Genomic DNA, 27,812 nt, shown 5'->3' with positions numbered 1-27,812 from the left:
AAACTGTCAGTGTAGGCATGGAGGGGAGGAGAGCCCTTCTATGCAGAGACAAAAGGAAGTGAAGAGACGCTATAGAACTGTGGGATTGTATTTAGACAAGGGAAAAACTTCTCCGGACCACGGATGAGGAACAAAAAATACAGAGAGAGCCAGTTTCTAGTTTGCAAACAGCCTTAGGAGTAACTATTGGGGTTTTCATGGTTGCACGACTTTCTCTGGACTGAAGCCTGCTGTGTGCATGCACCTGCTGCGGGGGGGAGCCAGCCCCGGGCTTGGTGACTATCTTGGGGGTGCACTGGGAGAGAAGACTCCCCTTCCTTGGAGTACTGTGGGAAGAGGGCTTATTGCCACCCCTTCAGATGCCAGCCAAAGGCCTTTTATCGGCAGTTCTGGGTCCATGTGGTGCAGGATGCTTTACAACCTTGGATTTTGGATCCCAGAGGAATGCCTAGGAGGCCCAGGAGATTGTGAAGCAGAACAGGCCACCAGTGCCGCTCTGTGAGAGGTGCCTGAACAGTATGGTTCGAGACACCTGTCTGGGGAGGAGAGATTGGGGTGTCACCATTTTCTCTCCAACACCAACTGGGTGGGGCATCAAGGAACAGGACAGTGGGCCTAAGTGGAGGTGGGATCTGTCTACATCAAATCCCACCCCTCCATGCCTGGTAACTGCTTATCTACTGGGATGGAACTGACACTGAGTGAACCAGAGGGACTGTCCTCCAGACCAGCACAGCCACCGGTCCCAGGCACCAACAGACAACTGTCCCGTGGTTTTGTATGTTAGTCTGGCTTTTAAAAGTTGTTTTTTTCCTTTTATTATTTTTTTCTCTTTTCTTTACTTCTCTTTTCCCTTCTTTCTCCTTCTATGCCCCCCCCCCTTTTTTCTTTTCCTCTTTCCTTTGGGATCAGGCTCATAGTTCCTGATTTGATTTTTGGTCTATTCTTACTATATGTATATGTATATGTATATGTATATGTATATATGTATATGCATATGTATATGTATATATATATGTATATGTATATATGTATATGTATATATATATATATTTACTATACTCTACTTACTATACTGTACTATATACTATACTTACTATGTTTCCCTTTCTTTGTTCTGGTTGTTTGTTTAGTCAGGCATTTTCACTCTATTCTTTTTATACTTATTCTGTATCTCCTTCGTTATTTTCCTCTCTCTTTCTCTCCAGATTAAGCCTTATTAAACCTTAAGTTTGATTCTCTGCCTGGTCTTTTATCTGCCTCCCGCCTCATTTCTCTCTTTGTATGGGATAAGTCTTCCCCCCCCCCCACATTTTTCCTTTTTTCCAGGGTTATTTCAATGAACAAATCAAAGCACATCTGGTGGAAGGTCTAATCCACTACTATGAGCAGTGAGATAAAGCAAGCAAATATGCAATAACAGAGTACACACAACACACTCCAAAAACACTTCCTGAAGTGTCAGATTTGGGACAGTGTATAGCCTCTTTCTAATATAGTACTGCTTGCAGATGTAGGACACATAACAAACTATAAAAGCATGTAAAAGACAGAAACCAGCCAAAGTGATGAAATGGAAGAAATCTCCTCAAAGGAAATTCCAGGAAGAAATGACAGCCAGAGAATTGCTCAAAACAGATATAAACAATATATCCAAACAATAATTTAGAATAATAGTCATAAGACTAAGAGCTGGGCTTGAAAAAAGCATAGAAGACACCAGAGAATCTATTGCTGCAGAGATCAGGGACTGAGAAATAGTTATGATGAATTAAGAAACGTTGTAAATGAGATGTAAAATAAACTAGATAGAGTGATAGCAAGGATGGGAGAAGCAGAGGAGAGAATAGGTGAAATGGAAGATAAAATTATGGAAAAAAATGAATCTGAGAAAAGGAGAGAAAGGACATTACTTGATTACGAGGGGAGAATTAGAGACCTAAGTGATTTAATGAGATGAAACAATATCTGTTGCATAAGAATTCCAGAAGAAGAAGACAGAGAGAGGGGAAGAATGTTTATTTGAACAAATTATGGCTGAGAACTTCCCTAATCTGGGGAAGGATGCAAACATCGAACTCCAGGAGTCACAGATAACTCCGTTCAAAATCAACCCAAACACGTCAACATCATGACATACCATAGTAAAACTGGCAAAATAGAAAGATAAAGAGAGAGTTCTGAAAGCATCTAGGGACAAATGGGCCTTAACCTACAAGGGTAGATACAAAAGGGTAATAACTGCACTGAATTTATGCACTGAATTTATGCACTGAAACTTGGCAGGCCAGAAGGGAGTGGCAGGAAATGTTCAATATGCTACATAGGAAAAATATGCAGCCAAGAATCCTTTATCCAGCAAGGCTGTCATTCGGAATAGACGGATAGATAGTCTTTCCCAGACAAATAAAAACTGAAGGAGTTTATGACCACAAAATCAGCCTTGCAGGAGATTGTACGGAGGACTCTGTGAGTGGAAAGCAACGAAGACTACAAAGGACCAGGGACATAACCACAAGCATGAGTCCTCAATATAACACAATGAGACTAAATCCATATTTTTCAATAATCACTCCAAATGTAAATGGATTAAATGCCCCAATCAAAAGACAAAGGGTATCAGAATGGATAAAAAACAAGGTCCATTTATATTCTTCCTACAACAGACTCATTTTAGACCTGCGGGCACCTGCAGATTGAAAGTGAGGGGTTGGAGAACCATTTATCATGCTACTGGGTGTCAAGAGAAAGCCAGAGTAGCCATATTTATATCAGACAAACTAGATTTTAAAACAGACTGTACCAAGAGATGAAGAGGGGCATTATATCATAATTATGGGATCCTATCCATCAAGAAGAGCTAACAATTATAAATGTTCATTCCCAAACATGGAAGAATGCAATATATAAATCAGTTAATCACAAACATAAATAAATGTATAGATAACAATAATGTGATTGTAGGGGACTTTAACACTCCACTTACAACAATAGAGAGATCATCTAGGTGGAAAATCAGTAAGGAAACAATGGCTCTGAAGGAAACATTGGACCAGATGGACATAACAGATATATTCAGAATTTTTCATCCAGAGTGCATCCATGTGCATCCAGAGTGCACATGGAACATTCTCCAAAATAGATCACATATTGGGTCACAAAACAGCCCTTAACAAATATAAAAGGATTTATATCATACCATGCATATATTCAGATCACAACGCTATGAAACTTGAAATCATCTAAAAGAAAAAAAATGGAAAGCCTCCAAACACATGGAGGGTAAACAACATTCTACTAAAGAATGAATGGGTCAACCAAGAAATTAAAGAAGGAATTTAAAAATATATGGAAGCAAATGAAAATGAAAACACAACAGCCCAAACCCTTTGGGATGCAGCAAATGCAGTCCTAAGAGGAAAATACATTGCAATCCAGGTCTATCTCAAGAAGCAAGAAAGGTTTCAAATACAGAACCTATCCTCACACCTAAAGGAACTAGAAATACTGCAGCAAAGAAAGCTCAAAACCAGCAGAAGAAGAGAAATGATAAAGATTAGAGCAGAAATAAACAATATAGAATCCAAAAATACAGTAGAAAGTTCAATGAATCTAAGAGCTGGTTTTTTGAAAGAATAAAATTGATAAACCCCTAGCCAGACTTCTCAAAGTGAGAGAGAGAGAGAGAGAGAGAGAGAGAGAGAGAAAAAACCCAAATAGATAAAATCTCAAACGAAAGAGGAGAGATCAAAACCGAAACCACAGAAATAAAAAAATTATTAGTGAATACTATGAAAAGTTATATGAGAACAAACTTCAAAATCTGGAAGAAATGGACCCACACACTACCAAAACTCGAACAGGAAGAAATAGAAAATTTGAACAGACCCATAACCAGAAAAAGTTGAATCAGTTATCAAAACTCTCCCAACAAATAAGAGTCCTGGGTCAGATGGCTTCCCAGAGGAATTATAGAAGCCATTTAAAGCAGAGTTAATATTTATTCTTCTCAAGCTGTTCCAAAAAATATAAATGGAAGGAAAGATTCCAGACTGATTTTATGAAGTCAGCATTACCTTGATTTCCAAATCAAAGACTCCACTAAAAAGGAGAATCACATGCCAATATCCCTGATGAACAGGAATGCAAAAATTCTCAACAAGACACTAGCAAGTTGAGTTCAACAGTATATTAAAAGAATTATTCACCATGATCAAGTGGGATTCATTCCTGGGCTGCAGGGCTGGTTCATTATTCACAAATCAATCAACGTGATACATCATATTAATAGAATAAAGGATAAGAACCATATGATCCTGTCAATAGATGCAGAAAAAGCATTTGACAAAATACAGCATCCTTTCTTTATAAAAGCCCTCAAGAGAGTCAGGAGAGAAGGAACATACCTTAACATCATAAAAGCCATATATGAAAGGCCCACAGGTAATATCAGCCTCAATGGGGAAAAACTAAGAGCTCTCCCCCTGAGATCAGGAACACAACAGAAATGTCCACTCTCACCACTGTTGTTTAACATAGTGTTGGAAGTCCTAGCCTCAGCAACCAGACAACAAAATGAAATAAAAATCATCCAAATTGGCAAAGAAGAAGTCAAACCTTCACTTTTGCAGATAATATGATAGTCTACATGAAAAACCTGAAAGACTCCATCAAGAAACTGCTAGAACTGATACATGATATCAGCAGTCACAGGATATAAAATCAGTGCACAGACATCAGTTGCATTTCTATACACCAATAATAAAGCAACAGAAAAAGGTATCAAGGAATCGATCCCATTTACAGCTGCACCAGGAACTATAAAATACATAGAAATAAATCTAGCCTAAAAGGTAAATTATCTGTATGCTGAAAACTATAGAAAGCTTATGAACAAAACTGAAGAAGACACAAAGAAATGGAAAAATCTTCCATACTCATTGATTGGAAGAACAAATATTATTAAAATGTTGATACTACCCAATGCAGTCTACACATTCAATGCAATCTCAATTAAAATAACACCAGCATTCTTCACAGAGCTATAAAAAACAATCGTAAAATTTATTTGGAACTATAACCAACCCTGAATAGTGAAAGTAATATTGAAAAAGAAAACCAAAGCTGGAGACATCACAGGCCTGGACTTTAGCCTGTACCCCAAAGCTGTAATCATCAAAACAGTATGGTATTGGCACAAAAACAGACACATAGTCCAGTGGAATAGAATAGAGAACCCAGAAATAGACCCACAAATGTATGACAAACTAATCTTTGACAAAGCAGAAAAGAGTATCCAATGGAAAAAAAGTCTCTTTAGCAAATGGTGCTGGGAAAACTGGACAGCAACATGCAGAAGAATGAAACTGGACCACTTTCTTACACCATACACAAAAATAAACTCAAAATGGATGAAAGACCTAAATGTAAGACAGGGAGCCATCAAAATCCTAGAGGAGAAAGCAGGCAAAAACCTCTTTGACCTCGGCCACAGCAATTTCTTACTTGATGTGTCTCTGAAGGCAAAGGAAATAAAAGCAAAAATGAACTACTGGGACCTTATCAAGATAAAAATACTTCTGCACACCAAAGTAAGCAATCAACAAAACTAAAAGGCAACCAATAGAATGGGAGAAGATATTTGCAAATGACATATCGGATAAAGGGTTAGGATCCAAAATCTATAAAGAACTTATCAAACTCCACACCTAAAAAACAAATAATCTCTTAAAGAAACAGGCAGAAGACATGAATAGATACTTTTCCAAAGAAGACATCCAGATGGCCAACAGACACATGAAAAGATGCTCAACATCACTTATCACTAGGGAAATACAAATCAAAACCACATTGAGATACCACCTCACACCAGTAGGAGTGACTAAAATTAGTAACTGAGGAAACAATGGATGTTGGTGAGGATGTGGAGAAAGGGGAACCCTTTTGCAATGTTGATGGGAATTAAAATTGGAGCAGACACCCTGGACAACAGTGTGGAGAAATTTTCCTCAGTAATTAAAAATAGAATTATCCTATGACCTAGTAATAGCACTACTAGAAATTTATCCAAAGGTTACAGAAGTGCTGATTTGTAAGGGCCCGTGTACCCCAATGTTTATAGCAGCACTATGAACAATAGTCAAATTATGGAAAGAGCCCAAATGTCCATCAACTGATGAATGGATAAAGAAGATGTGGTTTATATATTCAATGGAATACTACTTCGCAATGAAAACGAATGAAATCATGCCATTTGCGGCAACACGCATGGAACTGGAAGGTATTATGCTGAGTGAAGTAAGTCAGTCAGAAAAAGAGAAATATATGTTTTCACTCATATGTGGAATTTGAAAAACTTAACAGAAGACCACAGGGGAAGGGAAGGCAAAATAAGTTACAAACAGAGAGGGAGGCAAAACATAAGAGACTCTGAAATATAGAGAACAAACTGAGAGTTGATGGGGATTGGGGGTTGGGGGGGCGGGGAAAATGGGTGATGGGCACTGAGGAGGGCATTTGTTGGGATGAGCAATGGGTGTTGTATGTAAGTGATGAATCACTGGAATCTACTCCTGAAGCCAAGAAGACTACACAGTATATGAGCTAACTTGACAATAAATTATTAAAAAAAAAAAAGTGCAAGCTGAAGAAGCAAATGCTAATGTTGAAGCTTCAGTAAGTTATCCAAGAGATCTAGCTAAGATAATGCATGAAAGTGACTACACTAAAGAATAGATTTTTAACATGACAAAACTGTCTTATATTGGAAGAAGATGTCATTTAGGACTTTCTGATATTCTCCCTTTTTTGTATTCTGTACATTTGTGTTTTTCACTATAGTTTTCCAGGTTGAGTAAGAGAATCAGGTAAGTAGAGAATCAATGAGTAAATTGAATTCTGTTGTATTCTCCTAATCTGCCTACTTACATTCTGGGGAGTCAGGTATAGGGGAAGCACATATTTCTTGTTTTTTTTTTAATTTTCTTTTTATTTCTTTAAACATCCTCAACACATTTATTTTTATACCCTATGTTTCATAATTCTAATATATGAGATTCTGAATCTTATTCTCTCTAGGAATAACAGATGGCAGCTAATGAAAATAATATTATCTGACTTTATGGTTTCTTGAGTCTTCCTGCGTTTTGTAATTTTGAAATGTGAGCTCATAATTGTGTGGCTTTGAGTCTGAAAACTGGTTTGAATACAAAAACCTGGTGAAGTACCATGATTTTCCATTATGGCAAATAACCTGAGTCTTTACTCACCGCTATGGACTGAATGTGTCCTCCAAAACTCCTATGTCAAAACCCAATCTCCAATGGGATGCCATTTGGAGACGGAGGCTTTGGGAAGTAACTTTGTCATGAGGATGGAGTTCTCAGATTAGTACCTTTATAAGAAGAGACCCAAGAGAGCCTGCTTTTTCTTTTTCTCTCTCTCTGCCACTACGTGTGTGAATACAGTGAGAAGACAGCTATCTACAAGTCAGGAAGTGGGTTTTCACTGGACACCATGCCTGCTAGTGCTTTATCTTAGACTTCCACCTTCTAGAACTGCGAGATAAAGTGTTTGTTATTTAAACAACTCTATTTTTTTGTTTTAGGAGGCAACACTGACGTAAGACACTCATTTATCCTTCATCTGGTCATATAGGTCAAACCATACCGTCTTTGGCTTCCCTTTTATTTTACCCCTAAGAACATTAAGATTTATTTAGCTTTTGCCACAAATTCTTCAGGTCAGAGCCTCTTGGTTGTCATTAGGGCCTTGATACTGTTTATGATTATCTATATTGTCCCTGACTACTAAGTGCTATCAACTTGTCTTGGCATTACAGAATCCTATCACCCTCTCTGTGGCCTGCACCATACTTTCCCACAGATGATGGGAACCTCTGTAAATAGTGTGCATGGATATCAACAGTCACTTGATTCTGCTGGATTGGAAGGAGGCCCACACCCCCAAACACTTCAGGCCACTTCTCTCTTGTAAATAAATAGGAGGGCTTCAGAATTCTGTCTAGTTTTGTGGTATGGAGAGAAGATACAGAATCCTAAGACTTCCACCTCAAGAATGAGCCTGGGGAATGGAGAAGGTGCTTTCTTAGGAAAGGGCTGAGACACATCCCAGAATCTCTAGCTTGGTTGACAGGTGGCTATCTTTTTCTGAAGAAGCCAGTCAGTAAAGACTGGGGGAGGTGATAGCTTCTTCAAGTGTGAAGACACTAGTAATGCAAAACTTTCAAAAAAAATCAAGGAAGGGTGCTTGGGTGGCTGAGTCGGTTGAGCATCTGACTTCGGCTCAGATCATGATCTCATGGTTCATGAGTTTGAGCCCCACATCAGGCTCTGTGCTGACAGCTCGGAGCCTGGAGCCTGCTTCGGATTTTGTGTCTCCCTCTCTCTCTGCCCCTCCCCTGTTCCCTCCCTGTCTCTCTCAGAAAGTAAAATAAACATTAAACAAAATTAAAAAAAATACTTTGACTTGAATGTAAAGACAGGAGGGTGCAGACACTCTGGATCTAAAGTAGGGGTATGCCAAACAGGTAGGAAGTTCAGGTCAAAAATTTATCCTGGAGCAAATCATTCTGAGACTTGCTTGCCTGTCATAATTTATGTTTTTATTGGTAACTGCAATCCAAACATGGCCTAAAGAACGTGAAAAAAAGTGTGATTTTAAGTAGAAGTCAGAAATACTAATGTGTATTCCGCTGATCACCCCATCTTGTCTTTTCAGAATGCATAAATGAAGAAATGAGAACTCTGGTTACACCAAACAATGGATTAAGGCCAAAAATGAGCAAGGACAATGACAGTGCAGGTAATGGTCATCCTTTAATGACAATTCTACCAGACATGAGCTTGATGCTGGCAAAATTTTCATGTTTTAGGATCTTGAATTGTCTTATAGGTATTTATAGACTGTATTGTCTAAAATTGTCTAAATAAATATTTATTTTATTATTTAAGAGTGCTCCTAAATTTTCCATTCTAAAATTATTTCTGTGCTTCTTTAATACAGAATATGCTTTATTAGTCAAGAATGTGATCCCTAAGCGGACCAATGGCATATCAAAAATTTTTTCATTTAATTTTTAAAACATAAGTTATTATGTTTCAAACATGGATTTAAAAAATTAGGTCTTAGCAGATATTAGTAATTTATTTTCTGTGTTCCTCACCCAGGTCTACTGTCTCCCAAAGTTGCCATTACAGTTAGTTTCTTATTTTTACTTCAAAATTTTATTTTTTTATATATATTACTTCATCAAAAAATAATTCCAGCCTTTCCAAAATGCATTCCTGGACTTATAAATATACTTTCTAATTTAATTCAATTACTCACTCTCTAGAAAAATTCAGTTTCAGGTCAACTACAGAGTAAAATAAGAAAAATAATTTTATAAACTATAAATCTAAGGGTTGGGGACAATGCATAGATGGTGCCTCCTCCCCAAAATGATAGGTTGAATGGCATCCCTCTTCCCCCAAAGAAATATCCAGTTAGCACCTGTGAGTACGGCTGTATTTGGAAAAAGGGTCTTTGAAGATGTTACTAAGCTAAAGCTCTTGAGATGAGATGACCCTGGATGAGAGTTGGGCCCTAAAGCCATGACAAGAGTCCTCAGAAGGGAAGAGAAAAGACATAGGAAGAAGGCAGTGTGAAGAAGGAGGCAGAGACTGAAATGATACATCTACAAGCCAACAAACACCAAGGATTGCTAGCAGCCCCCGAAAGCTGGAAGAAGCAAGAAAGGATTCTTCCCTAGAGCTGTTGGAAGAAACACAGCTCTGCTGACCCCTTGAATCAGACTTCTGGCTTCCAGAAATATAAGGGGGAACATTTCTATTGTATTATGTGACCACGTTGGTTATTATATGTTAAAGCAGCCTGAAGGGACTAACATAATGAGTAATTAAGTTACTTTTGTACTATAGATATATTTAAAAGAACACAATTCACATTTCTCTCTCTTCACACACACACACACACACACACACACACACACACACACCACATTGTGAAAGAGTTAAATTGGACCTCTGACATTAACAATGTGAATTTATAATCTTTGTTTAATGTACATTTATTTTTGAGAGATAGAGAGACAGAGCATGAGGAGGGGGAGGGGCAGAGAGAGAGGCAGACGCATCATCAGAAGCAAGTTCCAGGCTCTGAGCTGTCAGCACAGAGCCTGATGTGGGGCTCGAACTCATGAACTGTGAGATCATGACCTGAGCCGAAGTTGGACACTTAACCGATTGAGCCACCGGGTGCCCTGAAAACTATAACCTTTCTGAACTTCCAGGAAAAATTTGGTTTCAGATAAAGAAATTAAACAAAGAAATCACAGGACTATTCACTGATCAGAAGTTTTACACATTTATTTTGCTACTTTGATGAATACAGAGCTTCAAGGAAGACTGCGTAAGAATGGTTTCTATTTTCAGTGAAGATGTGATACTTGATATGAAATCAGCCTTCTATGGCAGCTAGCTGCCAGTCGAGATAATAAAACTAAAGGATTCATATATCAACAATTAATGAAACCTATAAAGTATTTCCAACATCATAAAAATAATCAGGAATATTTGTGAAAACAAGTATTTTTTCCCTCTTCTGAAAATAATTATTTTGCACACTTAAGAGTACCTTAGAACTTGTGGGTTTTATCTTTGGTATGAGAAGCTTCAGGGGTAATTAACTGGTATTTCTTCTCAGGGCATTCTTTGGAAGGAGTAATATTTTGCTCAATTGTAGGAGAATTTGGTATCTGATTCTAGAGGCAGATTTCTCCATGCACCTCCACTCACTGGAATACCTTTATTAACCAGAAGGTCTCTTTCTTTCTTGTTTTTTTTTTTTAATTTACTTTATGTTTTTTATTTATTTTGAGAGAAAGAGGCAGAGAGAGAGATGCAAGGAGGGGCAGAGAGAGAGGGAGAAGGAGAATGCCAAGCAGCCTCCACACTGTCAGTGCAGAGCCAGCTGTGGGGCTCAAACTCATGAACCGTGAGATCATGACCTGAGCTGAAATGGAGAGTCAGATGCTCAACTGACTGAGCCACCCAGGTGCCCCAGCAGAGGTCTCTTTCACACTCCAGCCTACTGGGAGATCATTCAACACAATGCTTGAAAACTTCTCTCAAATCAGTTACGAAAACATCACTTAATGCAAGACCAGGCTCTTCTAACAGAATTCCATACGATCCAGACATGGATTTAGTTATATCTGCTAAGAACTAACTTGCTAATATTCCCATACAAGATGGCTAAAATGAGAAGCCACTGAAATGGTAAAAAGTTAACAGTTTGTAGCATGAACATTATGCACTTTATCACTAAAAGTAACAATGTCTACAGGGCATATGAAGTAAAATCCAAAGGATACAAGAAAACCCTTTAGAGGTATCAATCACGACTAAATTCTTTGAACTTTCCATAGACAACAGTCTGTATCTTTAAAATAGGAGCAGTTCTCAGGGCTGTAGAGGCCAAAATGCCCATGAGAGAAATCCCTCATATACTGAACTAACCTTTGTCTGTCATGGTGGCCTTAATCCCCAGACAGTTCCCTTAGCTAGGGATGGGGGTGGGGGGGCGCTCATTGCAGTTTCTTATTCTTATCAGTCCTCTTAGTTGCCCTCAACACTTCACTTAAGGCAAGGAAAAAGGAAGGAAAGAAGGAAAGGATGAGAAGGAAGGAAAGAAGGAATGATGGGAAGGAAGGAAGGCAAGAGGGAAAGAAGGAAAGAGTTACCATTTATGGTAAAAATAAAATGGGAAATTTATTTCATTGAGGGAGAATTTGGAGTTGTCAGTGGAGATTTGGTTTATTTTTTACACATAATGATGGGATAACTTCTAATTTCTTCTTTGTAAAGCTTTTTGTGGAATTAGGTTACAGTTAACTAATTTTCTGTCATGTTGTATGTAAAATGTGGATAAACAGTGCCTTGCACTCCATTTAAGTCCCTAAAATTGGTTTCATTTACTTTTCTCTCAACATTTTCTAGCTTCAACCAACAGTTCACTTATGGACAGACAACAAAGAAGTTTCATACTCCCTATGGAAGGTAATATGTTTTTAATTTTTTTCTAGAGGCCAGAACTAAAGGCAAAAAGTGTTGAACTTCCTTAGAAACACAGTTGATGGTCTGGTCACGGGGCCGTCCTGAGCCCGGTTGAAGAGTATGGTGGTCTGAGTGCTGAGGTGTGAGGGACCCTGAATGACCCCGGGCCTCCTCCCCCCGGGGCAGTGCACATTCCGTCTGAGGATTATGGAGCTCTCCCTGTCAGGCACTGTGCTAGGCCATGTGGGGAACAAGGGGACAAACAAGAGTAGCTAGAGCCCCACAGCGTCCTGAGGGGCTCATTTCGCGGGGGAGCCCAGATGTCAGCACAGATGGCATTTGACAGAGGAGATGAGCACTCACATCAAGTGTGCTGGGAGTGTAGAGGAGAAGGCGAAGCAGCAAGGCTCTGAGAAGGCTTCACGGCAGGTGCAGCGTGTGAAATGGCTCTTAGGGGAAGAGGAGCGTTTTCGTGGACAAAGAGTGGTCTGTAGGCCCCCCCAGTCTGCAGGAACGATGTGAGGAAAGACCCAGATATGCAGCGGTGCTTGGTGTTTTCTTTGCAAAGTGTGGGTGCGGCTGAGCGGTGATAAGATGGCAAAGGTAAGTCCATCTGTAAAAAAGGGCTTTCAAAGGCAACATAAGGACATGTAAGTGCTGTCTTCGGGCGGGGAGAGGTCTCTGAGGGGTGTTAGATGGAGGGGATCACACCCGTGTCCCAGAATCCTGGACCTGCTGCAAGGTCAGGTGTGAACCGAAGAGGGGAGAGATTTGAGACGGACACAGACATCAGGAGACTTCTGCAGGAATCCAGGTGTGTGGTGATGGGGTCGTAATCTAATATCTGGCAGTGAGGACAGAAAGGAAAAGCCCCAAATCTCATAGGGATTGGTCTGTGTGCAGAAGGGCTGGAGGAGCCTGGAGGAGAGTCATAGACACAGGATGCAGAGAAGCTGGAAGGTGACTGCTGGTTCTGGAGCCAATAGGAGAATCCACCCGCTATCCCGTGAGGTAGGAGGTGAAATCACGGTAGCTTATCACAGGGCTGTGAGGAGATTATATTTGTTAGACAGGTGCCAACCTCACTGAGCGTGGAGGAGTGACTGGTCACTAATAAATTATCACAACAGGTGTGAATAGAGAAAGAGAAGGATTAAGAAAGGGTGAGTAACAGGAATCACAGAAGTCCCATCATAGGTGAAGGGGGATTGCTGGAGGGTCCTAGAGCAGAGGAAGGTGAAAGAACAGAGATTGTCCATGGTGCTTGGGATCCTCACCCTGGGAGCCACTTCTCTGGAGATGGTGCCCCTGTTAAAACGCATATGATTATTTAATTTCCTTTAAAAGAATAGAGTGAGATCTTGAGGCTCAATAGCAGGCAAAATATTAAAACCTTAGACTGTTCAGAAGCAGAAGTGCAAACCCCTGAGAACACAAAAGAAAATTCACAACGCGTTCTTCAGCCTTTTCCCTTTCTGGTTTCATCTTCAGCATCCTGCCCTTGAGCACCTGAATGTTCACCCACACCCACCTCTAGCTGCTCTCCAAGCAGCCACCTTCGTGCTTATTTATAACCTTGGTGAAGGTGCATTTTCCCTGTGCATGCGGGTTGCCACTTAAATCATGGATTTAACTGCTCTCTTAGACCTGCTTTCAAATCCTCCCCCTTGCTTCACATAGTTATGGGATTGTGATTTGTTTGCGAAATGCAAGGGGTGAGTCCATCACGCAAGAAGCACGTGACACCAGAAGAGGAGAGGAGAGAATTCAACTGCAGGGTTTAGCACTCACAAGCGCCATCTGGGTAGCAGCTTTGCCCTCTCACAGCTGGTTTTGCTCATGTGAGAGTGATGAGCTCCCTGCCACTCACCTGAGTCACTGGTGCGTCCCAAGCGATGCCCCCAATCCGCTCTCAGCAAACCCCTCCCAGCCATGGACATATTATTTTGGTTTGTGGGAGAGCCAGAGCTTATATATTGCAGAGTACTTGTAGGTTGCAGGGCTTAATTTTTACTTCAAAAGATGGACAGAAGGAGTGAACTTCTCCATTTATTCCTCGTAATTAGGTAGAAAGTCAGACACAATCTGTGAGCTAAGTTCACAGGCGAACTGTTTGGCAGGATACATGTGATTCAAAGGGAAGGAAGGATGGAAGATCTTGTTGATTTTATGACTGTGTGATTCTCCAAATAAAAACAACTCAAAAACTGCGCAGCTTGGTCAACCGGAATGCCATGCTGTTTATAATGAAAGTACCACATGCTTCTTATATTTATGTTTGTCTGAATTCCCACCTTTGGGGATAGGCATTTCATTCTGACATTAAGTGATTTATTGTCTCACACTGAAACGTAGGAGAGAAAATTTTTCTCCTGGCTCAACTTTTCCACTTTTTATCCCGAGAAGCTTGAGTTATTAGAGAAATTTAATAGTCTCTATGGCCGAAATATTAGATATAATGATTTGTCCATTAATTTTATATTGTGTTTTTTGTTTGTTTCATACATATCAAAACTTCTGAATCAAATTTAAGCCCTTAAAAATTTCTTTAATTTTTTTTTACGTTTATTTATTTGGAGAGAGAGAGAGACCAGGGAAGGGGCAGAGAGAGAGGGAAAGAGAATCCCAAACAGGCTCTGTGCTGTCAGTGCAGAGCCTGATGTGGGGTGCAAACTCACAAACTGTGAGCTCTTGACCTGATCTGAAATAGAGTCACTCAGCTGACTGAGCCACCAGGGGCCCCAGGCCTTAAAATATTTCTAACACATATAATAAATATAGATTATCTAAAAACACACAATATAGGAGAAAATGGGTTTATCTTTGGAATACTTTTAATATGTTATATACATTTTGTGCGTAGCAAAATCATGTTCTAGTATACTTTATGGAATATGTTGTAGAAAATTTAACATGGATTTCTTTATCAACCTTTTCTTTCATCATTCGCTTTGTGTGTGTGTTCAGCTAACACTTCCCTGTCTAAACCTGTGGATACAAAGGCTGTGCTCTCTTGCCCTCGGATCACCCAGAAAGCTGTGCTGGTAACGATAAGATGGGAAATAATCCTCAGAGACAAGCCTTCCTGCACCAGAGCCTATAGGAGAGATACAAATGAGACCAGGGCCATAAACTGTAGTGACGAGACAATATCCTGGGATTCCAGACCTGATCGGAATCCCGCCCTTCAGATCGATCCAGTGGCCATCACTCATGATGGATATTACAGGTGTGAAGTGGTCACAACTCATGGGCATTTCTATCATGGATATCACCTGACAGCGTTAGGTAAGGAGCATCGTATATTGTGGGATGTCAGATAACCAGATTTGGACTGAATCAGATGCCTCTCTCTATTCCATATCCGTGTGTTAAGACTGAAGCATTTTCCCCTGCATCTCTGCAGTGCCCCCCGAGGTGACCCTGTTTCAACTTGAGAATGGAACTATCGTGTGTAGGGCAGCTGCAGGGAAGCCAGCGGCGCAGATCTCCTGGACCCCAGGGGGAGATTGTCACACTGTGGAAGAGTCACTGGGCAATGACACAGTGACCGTCCAGAGTTTGTGCCGCTGGAAGGACCACCGGGTGTCTAATGTGTCCTGCTCTGTGTCCCATCTGACTGGCAACAGGAGTCTGTCCATAGAATTGAATCAAGGTAATCACCTATTTTATTTAGAGTAATGAACTTGTTGCTCAGCATTTTCCTCTATTGATTGAGTCACCAAGAAGAAAGTAAGAAAGCTTGTGTTCCTAATTTGAAGATATTCCCTAAAATGTAACTGGATAATGTGTTAGTATGCTAGGGAAATAGTTCCTATTTCTGTGTCAAATAGAAGGAATAAATTAAATAACTTCTTATCAATACATTCTCTAAATATCTTTCATTCTGGAATCCATAAAATTTTTTTTAACTCAGTATCTGTTGACTTTTACTTTGCGATTAATATTCACATAAAATAGCAAAACTTTTATATAATTTAACAATACTTATTTAGTAGATAGATAAGAACAATAACTATCCCTTCCTTCTTTTTATTTCTTGTAATCACCACTTTTTGTTACTCTAAGAGAGAAGATTTCCTTCCTCCTCTTCCTTGTCATCTGAAACCTATACATCAATTCATTTGCCAAATATTTATTGAATGTTCTTATGTGTTTGAAGCTGTCATATAAAGATGAAAAGACAAGGTCCATGTCTTCATATTATTCCAGAAAGTATAACCTGGTTGTTAGAAGAAAAGCCTTTGGCACAATATGGCTTCTTGTTTACCAGCTGTGTGAGTTGAAACAATATTTAATTTCTCTGTGTCATGGCGTTTTAAAAAATGGAGATATAATTAACATATCACAGTAAATTAATTTCAGGTGTACAGCATAATGATTTGATATTTGTATGTATTCCAAGATGTTCACACCAATTCGTTTAGTTACATCTCATGTTTTCTTCATCTGCAGATGGGATGACAGAACCCACCTCACAGAGTTATCATGATAATTAAAAAGAATGATATATTTACCTGACCTGGTGCCTATCACATAGTTGGTACTCAATATATTTTAGCTAATGTATTTACCATACTAACACAATGTTAGCTCTTATGTTTATATTAGTAAGTGTTAGCCGCTATATTGATTATATCAATACATATTAGCTATTGTATTCATTATTATACTATTATAAGCCATCACATACTCTTAATTATTCCTCATAAATCTCTTATTAATTATTTTTGCAATAGTTTTATTGAGACCTAATTTATGTACCATACAATTGACCCATTTAAAGTGTACCATTCAGCGGTCTCTAGTGCATTCAGCTATGCAACCATCACCACAGTCAATTTTAGAACATATTCCTCACTCCAAAAAGAAACCTCTATCCTTTGGCTGTCACTCTCTAATTCTAGAAATCCTCCAGCTTTAGGCAACCACTAACCTGCTTTCTATATCTATAGATTTTCCCATTTTGGACATTTCATATAAACAGGACCATATAATATGTGCCTTTATTACTGGCTTCTTTCCCTTGGGATAATGTTTTCACGCACTATCCATGCTGTGGCATCCTTATTTTCCTTTTTCAATCTCCCACCCACTCTAGGTTGTTATTTTATACTTCTTATCTCTAGGTGTATGCAATTATCTGCAGTCCCATCTGACTTTCTCTGCCAAGAAGCAAATATTTAACCTATACTCTATACTCATTTTTCCCTTCCAAGTCCTGAGAGACTCTGCTTCAGTAATTATCCTTGCTCTCTTTTGTTCAGTCTTTTTTGTTCCACAAATCCTTTCCTTAAGGCTGATTATATGAACTTTCCTGTTCTCCTCTCATGTTTAAAAGCAGATGCTATGGGGGCGGGGCGCCTGGGTGGCTCAGTCGGTTGAGCGTCCGACTTCGGCTCAGGTCATGATCTCACGGTCTGTGAGTTCGAGCCCCGCATCGGGCTCTGTGCTGACAGCTCGGAGCCTGGAACCTGCTTCAGATTCTGTGTCTCCCTCTCTCTCTGACCCTCCCCCGTTCATGCTCTGTGTCTCTCTGTCTCAAAAATAAATAAACATTAAAAAAAAAAAAAGTAGATGCTATGACTTCCCCAAACTCTTAACTCTTGCCTTTCACTCATATCCAAGATTTTTTAAAGGAGGCATCTATATTCACTGTCTCTTCTAAATTACCTCACATCTACTCCTTAACTCTCCTGGAATCTCTCTGCACAGGAAGTGTTCTAACAAAAAGCCAAAGATCTCTCAGATGTCAAACGAAATATAAAATTTTAATTCTAAGTTATTAATTAGCTTCTCTGTGATATTTGATATGGCCTTTCCTCTCTTCTCACCTATTTTCTTCCCATAATTACTTGGTTCTTTAGTCAACTTCTTAATTTTCTTAATAGATTGATTTCCATCTACTCATTCCATGAAGGAAGGCATTTCTAAGAGTTCCATCATTGACTGTATTCTCTTTTCACCTTTACCCCTATTCCTTAAAGGATCTCATCCATACATGTGGCTCCAACTACCACCTGATTCTTGACTGTCAAATATATATGTTTAGCCCGGATTTCACTCCTTGGCTATATGAACAAAACCAATTTCCAATTGAATGTCTTCAAATGGTGCATCAAGGGCACCTCAATTTGCATATTCCTGAAAAGGAATCCCTCTTCTGTACTCCTTCATAAGCTCCATACTTATATTTTGTCTTGATAAATGACTCAAGCCAGAAAATTAAAGATATCCTACAATATCGCTCTTCCTTATTTCCCATATTCAAAATCAGTCACTATGTTATGCTGATTTTATCTTAAAATTTTTTTCTTAAATCTAGATCTTTTTCTTTTTCTCCTTTGCTTAGGTGAGCACATGATCATCCCTCACCAGAATTATTACAATATCCTTGTAACAGGTCTTTTGACCCCTAGCTTACCTCCCTCCAATTTATTACCTACAGTGTTGCCAGAGTGATTTTTCTGAAATGAAAAACATTTTAGCCCCAGTGGCCTCTCTTTGTCTCTTGGAAAGCTAAACCCCTTTGATCTGCCACTCTCCTTAGCCTCCTGTCTTGCTAATCTTCGGTCTGTACCCATGCATGTGGGGCTGTTTGGGCCCCTCAATTGTATGTCATACATGCAATTGCTACTTCTCCACAATGCACTTCTTTCCTCATACTCTCTTCTTTCATTTCATTTGCTCAATTTCTCTTGAAGTTTTAAAACTTAGTTGGATATAGTTTCTCTGGGATAATTTTCTTTTGCCCTGCAGTTTGGTTAGCTGTTCCTACTCTGTGCTCATGTAATGCCCCATGTATGCCTCTGAGTACTTCATAGTCCTGTAATTGATGGTCTGCTTCTCTGATTCCCAGTGCATCATAAACTCCTAGAGAGTAGGAACCATAGTCTTCATTTTTGTATCCCCAGGGTCTGGCACAGTGCCTGACACATACAAATAACTACAGAATTAGGTTCAGACCATCCCAGACTTCATCTCTATGTACCCCGCTCTCTGCTCCATTACATTTGAATTAAGATAATGAATTCTTCAAGTCTTTGTTTAAATTATTTCTTTCCCTTTACAAGTTCTTTCTTCTTTTCTTAACCTATTTAATCCTGTTATTGGCAAGGCTCAGTTCAAATTCCACTTTGCTCTGACCTCCCAGGTGGAGTTGATTCAGTTTTCTTACTCCTTAGATGAGTTACGATCTGTAATGCTCACTTCGCACTGTTTGCCCTCTTGTAAGTGATCTTTTCATTTGTATGGATCTGACTTCTCTAATTGGATTGTGAGCTTTTTGAGGGCTGAGACTGTGTCTTCCTCTTCTCTGAAAGCCAAAGAAGGAGACTGTCTGACATTCTTCTAGTTTAGTATATGAGCAGGTTATTTAACAGGATGACATCACTTTTGGAGCCAAGAGTCAGAATAATTTACTTTGGTTGCCATCTTCACAGAAGAAAAACTTCAGAATGATAGTCCTAATTAGTTTCATTTTATCTTTTCATTTATTTATAATTTATTCATAATTATAATTTATTCATAATTCTGGGGGCCATTTTATAGATAAATAAATGAAAGTAGGAAGACATAAAATATCCTACTAAATAAAGGGGTTCCAGCAACTCAGTGACAAAATTTCTCCTCCGTGTGAAAAGTATTATCAGATAGTGCTCAAAATGTTAATACCCCCAAAGACTAACATTTACACAGGAAATTAGAAAGTATATTTCCTTTTTTTTTTATAAAATTGCAAAGTACTAACGATACTCACTGTACATTTATTCATTCAGAAAATATTTATTGGAAGTCTACTGTATATAAAATATAGACACAGTTCCTAAACTCTGTCATGAAAGAATATCTTAGCAGCGTTTGAATTGTAGTCTAGAAAATGTTTTTGATTATGACCGTCTGTGAACTTTTAAGAATATTTTAGAAGTCTCTTTTAAACAATTGACCCTATTTTGTTCATTAGAGGAATCTTGAAATGACTCTTTACCCCACCTGTGTTGCCTGTATTTAAAGGTGTCATAGTCCTGGAATTTCCACCATCAACCTTACTGATCGTTCTCTATGTGAAATTTTCTCTATTCCTGGTTATCCTCATCATTGTGGGATTCATCTACTTCCAGAGAATAAAAGATTGCAGGTAGGAAATAAAGACTAAGAAAATATATAGACTCATTAGAAAGATGACATCATTGTAAGATTTTGAGTCTACAATGTTCTGGGAAAAGCTGGGCATATTTTTTGGCATACTGTCTGTTCCCTTAGCCCCTTCTTTAATGTACAAGCTTTATTAACACCTGAGAGCCCAGGAAGAGATGCCTGCAGCCCTGGACAAAATCTTCTGATTCATTACACTGACTCCTGAGAGATAACCTGTCCCAGGCCACCCTTCAAGAATTCTCTGGGAGGGAAATAAAGTTCAACTGGAGTTTCTTAAGTGTTTACTCTTTCATTTCTATGCCTCTGAAGGCTTGTATTCAATTCTACTTAATTATATATTTTTATTTTATTTTTACTTAAAAATTTTTTTTAATGTTTATTTATTTTTGAGAGAGAGAAACAGAGTGTGAGCAAGAGAGTGACAGAGAGACAGAGAAAGAGAGAGAGAATCGGAGACAGACTCCAGGCTCTGAGTTGTCAGCACAGGTCCCGATGCAGGGCTCAAACTCATGAACCACGAGATCATGACCTGAGCTAAACTTGAACACTTAACCAACTGAGCCACCCAGGCACCCAGACCCTATGTTTACTTTCTATTTAAGGTTATTTATTTATTTTGAGAGAGAGAGAGAGAGCATGTGTGAGAGGGTCAAATTGAAGGAGAGAGAATCTTAAGCAGGCTCCGCACTGTCAGCCCAGAGCCCAATGCAGGGCTTGAACTCACAAAATGTGAGATCGTGATCTGAGCCGAAATCAAGAGTCAGAGGTTTAACTGACTGAGCCATCCAGGCCCCCCATGCTTAATTATATATTTTATGGTTTTTTTCCTTTCATAGAGCATGAAAATTGAAGAATCTGGAAGTCGATTTAGATTTGATGAGACATCACAAAAAAGCAGCCAGTTATGATCAGTCTTCAGTTTCAACGTCAAACTCAACCACTCTTGTCACTATTTGATATCTTTGTGTTTATGAGAATCCATGTGATAGTTGGCAAATTCTGTTTCAAACTCTTAGCATATGTGTATTTACACACATGTGAAAGCTTGCTGCCTACCATCACAAATGCCTAGGATGGCTAATCTACTTTCCCCTTTGCCCTACTGAGTCCTTACTTGCAAACAAGAAACAGCCCTGCTTCTCAGCCTAAGAGGAAGATGAGTCAGCAAAAGGCAAATAACAATGCAGGGCTGTTTTTCTACACCCCTTGCATTCTTTGGCCAGTGCTTTCATCCTAGCTTCCCCTTTCCTCTGCCCTCTTAATATGCTAATTTTGCAATGTCAGGAGCCACTACAAACATTGCCTTCAAGTCGACCGGTAGCTGACCTCTCATCCTTTTCTTGCTTGCTAGTAAGTAGTGGGACAGTTGTATTGCATGTTTGGCTTGATCATTGAATAAATGGCCAGGAGTCATTTTTAGCACCGCCTTTATTTTTGAAGAAATTGTAAGTTGATTCCAAATAAGGAGTTGTTAGAGTCACTGGAGACAGTGCTGAATATCACCTCACCTTTTGGAACTCCATTGTCTCAATTCTCTCTCTTGTCAGCAATTCAGGTTGGAATGGATTAATGGTGGAAGAATAAGGGTTCTTGGGGAAACCCCAACCTATGCTAGGGCCCCTGTAAACAGGAACCCTATCATCACTGATATATATGGTAATCTTATAGTAAAAAGTGTCCTTTCATTTAATAGAAGAATTTCTTTTGTAGGGTGGCAGGTGATTCAGGCTATTACTTTTATTTTTAGCAAGGCTTGAAGAGAGAAAATGAATGCATACTACTATCTGGAAGATAATATATGAGTAGGATAGTCTGATTGTTGAAACAAACAACCTCCCAATCTCTGTGTATTCATACCACAAAGGTTTAATTCTCACTCACTTCATATCCCGGGGCAGGTTGGTGACTCTAGGGCAGGAAACAGGAGTGGTTCTGCTCTAAGCTAACATTTTATCCTATGGTTCTGCCCTTGTCAGAGTACCCTCCATTCATCCAGTGAATGGGAAAGAGAGAGAGAATGGGGGATTCATGTGGGAGGTTTTTATGAACCAGGCCTGGAGTAGTAATGACTTCTGCTCACATTCTATTGGCTAGTACTTGTCACGTGGCCACCCTAATTTCTAAATTGATAAATGTAGCATAGCAGCCTTGGCAGAAATAGTCAGGTTTTGGGTACATTTGGCCAGTCTCTGTCTACCGTGGAGGATAGGATGAGTGCTAAGATTAATACCTACTCCATTAGTAACCGAACATGAGCCAAGAAATAGATAAGTAAATAATTTCATGTACAACATATATTAGCTCTTTTCTCTCTTTGCTTTTATTATAATTCCCTCATATTTACAACAGGACATAGAATGGGGAAAAGTCTAGTACCATAAATCTTTCACAGACTCAAAAACACTGTGGCACAGACTGCTAGTTGCCTAATCCAATACTCATCTTCCCTTTCTCTTTGGGGCAGATTGTATTCATGATTTTTAATCTTTGCCCCTCCCTCTAGCCATGTAATTTGTCAGTGACTTTAAAGTTGGAAACATAAAGTGCATGTTTCCCTAACCCATATCATTTGCTTTAAGCCAATCAAATCAGGGCAGAAATGTCAGTGTACTGGTGTTGAGCCTAGGTCTCAAGAGGTTCTGTGTGTTTCTATTGCTAGTCCATGAGAACATGCGTGGGGTAAGCTGCTGGAGTATGAGAAACGTGTAGAGCAGAGCTGGTTCATGCTAGTCCCATTCCCCACCTCGGTTGAGGCCGGTCTAGGTAATCCGATATTTAATCATCTCTTAGGCAAGGGAGAAGCTCATTCAAAATCAGAAGAGCTGCCTACCTGACCCTCAGATAATCCTAGACATTTAAGCAATTGTCGTCACAGAGGTTTTGTGATTGTTGCACAACATTATTGTGATATTATTGTGGTATCACTGGTACATTGTTTAATTTAGTTTAGTATTTTATTTAGTATGGAGACACACTTAAATAAAAGACATTTTTCAGTTTCCCTTGCAACTGTGTATGACTACCCATCAAAATTTTCACAAATGAGGTGTAAACATAAATCTTGTGTGATATTTTTTGGAAAGCTCTTTAGAAAGAAAGAGATCCTCTTTTGTTCTTCCCCCTTATCTCCTGGACTACAACACTGATATAATGATGGAAGGCCCAGCAGCCAACTTGGGCCTTGACATTGGATGGATGACATTGAGGATGGAAGCCAATCACTAAGAGAGTGGAAAAGAAAGACAGAAAGATCCTGGGCCCTAATGACCATGGAGTTGCCTATCAACCCTAGACTACCTACCATAAAATTCTTTTGTGTGAGAGAAAATATACTATTTTGTTCATGTCACTATTATTTTGAGTTTTACTCCATACACAGTTGAACTTAATCCTGGTTAATGCAAATACCTAGTTTGCCAATTTCAAGGTTTGTGGTCAGTCTTGCAATAGGTTATACTCTATTCACGCACACTTTTCATGGTCTGTTTTCATTCTTCCCGTAGAGATTATGCAACAGATGTAACTTCAGAAGATAGTAATGATAGGTATGAGAGCCATCTCTATAACAGTTCCAGAAGAATTGCAGGTTATGTAAACCTGAAGGATGTTATGGGCGTTTGAAAGGAAAGGGTTTGGGAATCTGGAGATGTGCAAAGACCATCTAATAGCCCATCCCTAGACATGTGAGGACATGTCTGCATTACAGGATTGGGAAGATAAAGACACTGTCTTGGACTCAGAGAGATGTGATCAGGAGAAACAGAGGAACTGAAATCTATGGGGCTTTATTGTGTTAATCCCTTTCCTGCCATTATTGAAATGAAAAGACTCCATTATTCATGGAAGGGATTTATCTGAATTCACGCTTCTTCACTGCCATGGTTTTCTATGCGATATCAGACTGGAAGAGTGAAAAGCTGTAGCTACTGTCTCTCAACCTCTTTATCCACCCTTGCATAAAGGTAAAAAACATTTTTTTTTCTTTTCTAAGCACATATATGTATATATATGCCCAATAAATTAAGTGTCATCTGAAATTGAGGGAAATTGGGAGCAACCTTTAGCAAAACACAGTGGAGAGCCACTAGATGGTGCTTCAACTTAATTCTTTTAACATTTTGAAGCAAGCTAAAATCTAAATTCAGACAGTAATCCTTTCTTTAATTTTTCCAGACAACTGCCTGTCCATTTATGAATTCTTTACGTCTACTTGGGTAATTGGGGGACAATTACAGAAGGAAGGAAAAATTGTTAAAATTAAGGAGAAAAACAATTTTTGTTCTAAAACTTGAATTGCACTACTCTTTCCACTTAATTTTAGTAGAAACATTTTTTTTTTTTAATTAAATGAGATAAGGGTGGATATTAACAGTCTCATTTCAGGAAAAAGGACATGTGAGAATCTCTTGGTGGTTAAACCAAGATTAGTACTTACTTATTTCTTAAATGGGGGCTTGAGCCTTGATCACTAAAGAGCAAACAGCTGCTTGTTAGCGTTAATAGCAGCAGATGGTTGGGACTACAAATAAAATTAGCTGGCCTTTTCTACTTCTTGTCTCCAACCCCATGTCTCATCTCCCATGACTTTTTAGAGGCCTATGTGGTATTCTAAAGCTGGAAGGAAGATACAGATAAGTAGGCTGACTTCCCTGTTTTACAAAACAGGAAACTAAGGCATTCAGAGTTAAGTAACTGTTGGGTGTCACTAAGAAGCCAGCTGGAGTGTGAACTTGATTTGCTTGCTGATGAGAGCACCCATAATGTGGACTTTACACTTTGTTTTATTTGGACTGAGAGTTGGGGTTCAAGAGGGAATTTATGGGAGTATTAAAAAAGATGACAAAATGAAAAAGTGAAATAACACATGAAATACTCATGAGATTAATTGCTATCCTCAAGGAAGGACTGGATGCTATTATTAAAAATTGAGCGTCACCACATGCCAAGGATATCTATCACATCTGCACTTTGAGAATACAAGCACAATGGATAAAGTTTTAAAATTGCTTGTTTAAATCGCACTTCAGTCCTTTCCATAATCTGGAAGCAAGAGAAGAGGCAGAAGAGGAAATTGTGGTTTTTTGTTCAGAGAAAATCTTGTTTGGGGAAATACACCAACAGTTTGAGAAGGAAAGGTAAAGCTCAGCTTGTGGAATGCATTGGGAATACCAAAATAATGGGAACTAAAATGATCAGCATAATTTTTTAAAAAGTGTTTTGGGGCTCTAGTGATTGGAATTTGGAGAAGCCCTTGAGGAATCAGGTAAATGAAGAAGTAGACTAGGTCTTAGATACAAAAAGAGAGCTGGTCGGTCATAAATTTTCCATGATGAGGTAGATAAAGAATTTTAGAATGAAGGATGCCTCTCTGTTAACATTTAGTTAAAGTCTGGTATAAACAACAGCCTTTATGTGATTAATGGTGATTTAGAAGTGAAGGAAGAAGGAACTCTACCCACATCCTGGGGAAAACAGTATATAGAAGGAGGCAGTTGGCAGACCTGGTGATGAGAAACCAAGGGTGACCAAGAAACTGGTCTGGGATTTAAAATTTAAAGTGAGAGATGACAAGAAGCCAGCAAGGAAAGGCAGATCATTAAAGCCCAGTACTGATGCTGTAATAGAGGTATGTACCCAGTGCCATGGCAATCAAAGGAAGGAATACTCAATTCTGACTGAATGTGTGGGCTGTAGGTCAGGAAAAGCATTGGGTGAATTAGGAGGCTTTCAGCTGCAATAAACAGAAAGCAGTATTCTGACTTAATCAAAAAAGACCTTTATTATTTTATAGAAGAAGGCATCCAGGAGTAGAACCAACTTCAAGCCTAGTTGTTTCAATAGTTGTATGAAATCTTGAAAGGCCTAGATTTTATGCTCATCTGTGCTCTGCCATCGTCAGTGTTTGCTTCATCCTCAGGCTGGAAGTGAGAAGATGGCAGCCACCCCAAGGCCATACATCATGTCCAGAGGAAGAGGGCTGACCTCCTCTTCCTCAAATCCCATCTTACTCATGAGGATGAACAGCCTCCCCCAGCCCCCACCCCCATTTGTTTCCTCTCTTGTCTGATTGGCCAAGACCACAGGACGATTCTTTATCCAATCTCTGGCAAAGAGACTGAGATCATGCTTATGATGATTAGGTCTTTTGTGCAGCTGGGCTAAAGTCAGCACCTTTCACGAGGCACATGTTTTAGTCAGAGAGGAATGAATAGAGACCTGAACAAAACCTGGAACTTTAGTAAGGAAGCAGAACTGGAGAATGCCTGGAAAGCCTTAGTGAAGAAGACGGTAACAGTCAAGCTGAGTTCTAAAAGATGCACAGGAATGCTGTAGGTGGACAAGGGCAGGGAAGAAAGTCATGGTAGGAGAGAAGACAACATGGATGAAGGCAGGGGGCTGTGACAGAGCATGTCTCAGGGCAATGGGGAGACTGTATCATCCCATACAAGTTCTACATATCAGAAAGTCATCTGGGGACACAAGACTGCTATTCTATTGAGAATGCCAGGAGCGTTTTGCAGATCAAGCAAATCTTGATGAATTTATAACATTTTCTGAACAGAATGTCCAAATCTTCTGACTGATTCACCCAACACTGATTTTAAGATCAAATAAGGAGCCAAGAACATTGGCTTATACACAGTGGAGAACCAAAGAGGCAGGGGAGCTCAGCCTAGAGAGGCAGTGGGTTGGCGGGATGATGTCACTCATCTCCAAAGGGCGGGACTCAGCTTCTAAGCAGGGTAAAGCCTGCAAAGTTGAGCTACTTCTCCTTATTTTGGTTTCCTCTAATTAAATAAGGAAATAATTCTTGCTCTTAACCCAGCTGAAGAGAGGGTTTTGAGGATAGTCTTTATAAATTTATGAACGTCCTTGGGGAAAATGCTATAGAAACACAAAGCCTTGTTATTCGTCCCTGTTTTCAAATGTCTTTCATACACACATAGAAATGTTAAAAAAAAAAAAAAAGTTCACAGTGTGTTCTGCCCTAAAACATCTCTCCTACCTAAAATACAAAAACCCCACACACAGACAGCCACAGACATAGATTTCCTTTTCCAGTTATGTCCTCTACCTTGAAGTTCCCATACATTGAGGAGAGGGCTCCGTAGAATATGGCAATCACTAGAGAGGGGGGAAGTGATCATCTCTGCACAGGTAGTGGGGAGGCCATGGGACTAATCAAGACAATTTGAAAATTTAACAAGAGGGCGAGAAAAAAATGTACACAGTCTCCAAATCAGAAGAAATTAATTTAAACAAGATACATTAAGACAAAAAGATTTGTGAAGGCCCACCAAATGTTAAGATTCTTTAGGAGCAGAGAAATGAAGCGCTTTCCAAATTGCTGTCATGATTTGCCTGTTAATAAGAATGTGATCCTCCTGGGAAAATGAGGTTATTTATGACATTAATTATTTACTCTTGTGCCTTAACATGATGAAAATGCTTGAGTACATCACATCTTGTTAGTTTCTTTTTTTATAATTTTTAATAATTTTTAAAAATGTTTTTATTTTATTTTTGAGACAGAGAGACAGAGCACAAATGGTGAAGGGACAGAGAGAGAGGGAGACA

At 39.2% G+C, this 27,812-nt stretch overlaps 1 protein-coding gene across 6 annotated transcripts in view; it reads left to right on the top strand.

Annotated features, from left to right (window-relative positions):
• LOC109266391 (cell surface glycoprotein CD200 receptor 1-like) overlaps positions 1-21,647 on the top strand; it is a 147,343-nt gene extending 125,696 nt beyond the window's left edge. For 3 of the 6 annotated variants that reach the window (XM_019448367.2, XM_019448370.2, XM_053903342.1), the window contains 4 exons: positions 15,045-15,365; positions 15,484-15,732; positions 20,091-20,214; positions 20,340-20,511. In XM_019448367.2, the coding sequence (XP_019303912.2) occupies positions 15,045-15,365; positions 15,484-15,732; positions 20,091-20,214; positions 20,340-20,439 (794 nt within the window). In that variant the 3' untranslated portion in view covers positions 20,440-20,511. Of the gene's footprint in view, positions 1-8,739; positions 8,824-12,020; positions 12,081-15,044; positions 15,366-15,483; positions 15,733-20,090; positions 20,215-20,339; positions 20,512-21,070 lie in introns of those variants that run through there. The other 3 variants (XM_019448368.2, XM_019448369.2, XM_019448371.2) reach the window with 2 other exon arrangements.
• Positions 21,648-27,812: the final 6,165 nt, after the last annotated feature.

The sequence above is a fragment of the Panthera pardus genome, unplaced genomic scaffold (assembly GCF_024362965.1).
Source record: "Panthera pardus isolate Hobbes unplaced genomic scaffold, ASM2436296v1 HiC_scaffold_16, whole genome shotgun sequence".
Classification (NCBI taxonomy): Eukaryota; Metazoa; Chordata; class Mammalia; order Carnivora; family Felidae; genus Panthera; species Panthera pardus.
Note: the sequence above shows the minus strand (reverse complement) of the source record. Positions and strands in the feature narration are given on the sequence as shown.